Raw genomic sequence first — 3,224 nt, 5'->3', positions numbered from 1 at the left:
GGAGCTGTGGGGTATGCTGCGGTTTTTGGTAGTCAGTGGTTCAAAGGAGAATGGAATGACAGTTGGCGAAATCAGAACATAGCAGTTTTAGAATTATACCCAATAGTTTTGGCTGTTGATGTCTGGTCAAAATATATGGCTAATAAGTGCATTTTGTTTAACACAGACAATCAAGCACTGGTTTATGTCATTAATAAACAAACAGCAAAAGATAAGCACATCATGTTTCTTTTACGAAAACTGGTATTGATATGCTTGAAGTTTAATATTTATTTTAAAGCTCAGCATTTGACTTCAAAAGAAAATTTACTATGTGATTGTCTTTCTCGTTCAAAGGTAAATCAGTTTTTACAACTGGCACCCTGGGCCGACAGCAATCCAGTCAACATATCTCCACTACCGCCCTTTCCAAATTAAGAGGTGACATACAAAGACTATTGGATGCGAGCCTTACTAATTCTTCTTTAGCTTCGTACTCTCATGCTTGGACAGTTTTTAAAGATTTTGCCGAGAAATACGAGTTAATTATTGAGTTCCCAGTGAAGCAACACATATTGGTATATTATGTTGCCTACCTATTTTCAAAGGACTATGCTGCAACAACTATTTCATCATATCTCTCAGCTATTAGTTACATCCATAAGCTCAACAGTTTTGGGGATCCATGCTCGTCTTTTTTAATACAAAAATTGCTCTTATCAACAAGCAAACTTAAACCTTCACAAGATGTTAGAATACCTATTACAAAAAATATTTTGCATCAAATTTGTGACTTTTTACCAGTTACAGTTTCCAATGCATTTGAAAAGGCCTTGTTTAAAGCAATGTTTTTGTTGGCCTTTTATGGATTCTTGAGAGTTGGGGAAATAACATCATGTCAAAAGGTAATTAACAAAAATTTAATTCTGTTTAATCAAATTTCCAGGCAGCAAGATCAATTAATTATCAAATTTGTTACATATAAACATCACATGGGCAAACCATTTTTTCTCACTATTCACTCGGCAAGTAACAAAAAGTATTGTCCAGTTCAATGCCTAGAAGACTACATTAAGTTAAGAGGAGTACAAAATGGGCCACTTTTTTGTTATGTACCAAATATTCCAGTTTCCAGGGGTAAACTTTTGGCGGTATTAAAAAACTGTCTATCATTTGCAAAGTTGGATATGAGTCGCATTACTAGCCATTCTTTCCGGATAGGCATGGCGTCGCACTGTGCGGACATTGGTATGAGTGACAGCAAAATTAGACTGTTAGGTCGATGGAAATCAGATGCATTCAAAAGTTATATTAGACCAGTTAATCTAGTATAGAGAGAGCAAAGACTGACTGTGAACTTATGGATATACACTGTTATTCAGGAACATATGTATATTTCTTGATAACTTATAATGCGTTAAAATAATTTGAAATATAAGTTTTTATTTTCATTCAAAGCTTTGAATGGGTTAGACATATGTATGTTCCTACCTATGATTACTATATATTACAAGTATTATGTTACATTGTACATCTTTTTGGGTGCGGCATATGTATATCCTTACCCATGCATGAATAGTATTTGTATGTGTTTGCATGTTGATGGGACTAAAGTTTGTAAGGCATATGTATATCCTGGCAAATATTAGTCCATTTTAAAGGTATAGGAATGCACTTTGCCACTTAAAATTTTCTCCCTCCCTCCTTGGGGTCTGAACTTGATTTAATTAGAATCAATCAAGTACATGGCGCTTTCAGACCACAAGGATTATGTTTTTCATAAATTATCTAATCAATCACATCATTGATTACATCAGTAATGGGAGTTATGGATTATTTTAGTTGTAAAATATTATGGGTAAAGAATTAAATATTCATAATTTTATGAACTTATTAATTATTGTTATATAATCATCTATTGTCATTTTCCTGATTATTTCAAACCAAATTTGGTTAACAATAAAGTCACAAAAGTGGCAGAGTGCAACATACCTATTTGTTATGTGATGTTTTGCTGTACAAAGATGAAGGGCTCAGGTGGTTCAATTTTGAGCGGATAGAGATTAATTATTTCATGAGTGAGAAATAATGCTATATGCAGTAATGGTCTATTTTGAAAATTATCAATTATGGATAAATGATTTTTAAGATTTCTTAAAATATTTTATGCATATTGATGATTTCTGTTAAGTTCGCGAGAGTTATCTTTCCTGCGGTATTGTCAAAGTTATACAGCATCTTCATATATGGATACAAAATCAACGTCGCCGGAGGTAACCAATGAATTTATTCCGCGGTAAAATCTTGGGAGCGTCATTTTAATAGCGTGGGTTCTCACTTCTTTCAGGACGCCGATAGCTAAGCATTGAAAATTTTCAAAGCGATCTATAAACCACCTCCACCCCTCCACCTTCCTTTTTTATGAACATGTTTATAAAAAAGAAAATGTTTTGTGTATTTTCTTTTTTCTTTATTAAGCATGGCGCTTTCAGACCACAAGGATTATGTTTTTCATAAATTATCTAATCAATCACATCATTGATTACATCAGTAATGGGAGTTATGGATTATTTTAGTTGTAAAATATTATGGGTAAAGAATTAAATATTCATAATTTTATGAACTTATTAATTATTGTTATATAATCATCTATTGTCATTTTCCTGATTATTTCAAACCAAATTTGGTTAACAATAAAGTCACAAAAGTGGCAGAGTGCAACATACCTATTTGTTATGTGATGTTTTGCTGTACAAAGATGAAGGGCTCAGGTGGTTCAATTTTGAGCGGATAGAGATTAATTATTTCATGAGTGAGAAATAATGCTATATGCAGTAATGGTCTATTTTGAAAATTATCAATTATGGATAAACATAATTATTGCATAAACTTGGATCACATGATTTATATATGTTAATAAAACAATTCTGAAAATTTAAACTTTCCGCTGTAGGTGTCGTCCTAAACTGGTATTTAACACCTGGGCAATTATTTATATAGCCTTGCTAATAACCCGGTTCTTAAGAACCAGGTGACACAAACAGGTATTTGAATGAAAACCTTATATTTCCGGATGATTAATTCATTAATATACCAATTTAAAATTGGTTTCTGTCTAATTCGTCTCTCGAACGAAAGAAATCATATTTTATCTCTTCGATTTATCCAAATCCAAATTCAAAAAGGTAAGAACAGAAAAGGATCTGCTAAATGATTAAATTCGAGTAAAGAGGTTTAATTGCAAG

At 32.4% G+C, this 3,224-nt stretch overlaps 1 protein-coding gene across 1 annotated transcript; it reads left to right on the top strand.

Annotated features, from left to right (window-relative positions):
- Positions 1–317: 317 nt before the first annotated feature.
- LOC105325863 (uncharacterized) lies at positions 318–2,704 on the top strand (the record flags this gene model as incomplete). Its single annotated transcript, XM_066073155.1, has 1 exon — positions 318–2,704. A coding segment is annotated over one exon (996 nt), but the record flags the coding sequence as incomplete, so codon positions are not given.
- Between the last annotated feature and the right edge of the window lie 520 nt (positions 2,705–3,224).

The sequence above is a fragment of the Magallana gigas genome, chromosome 10, assembly GCF_963853765.1.
Source record: "Magallana gigas chromosome 10, xbMagGiga1.1, whole genome shotgun sequence".
Classification (NCBI taxonomy): domain Eukaryota; kingdom Metazoa; phylum Mollusca; class Bivalvia; order Ostreida; family Ostreidae; genus Magallana; species Magallana gigas.
The sequence above is the reverse complement of the archived record's forward strand: the minus strand, read 5'-3'. Positions and strand labels throughout refer to the sequence as shown.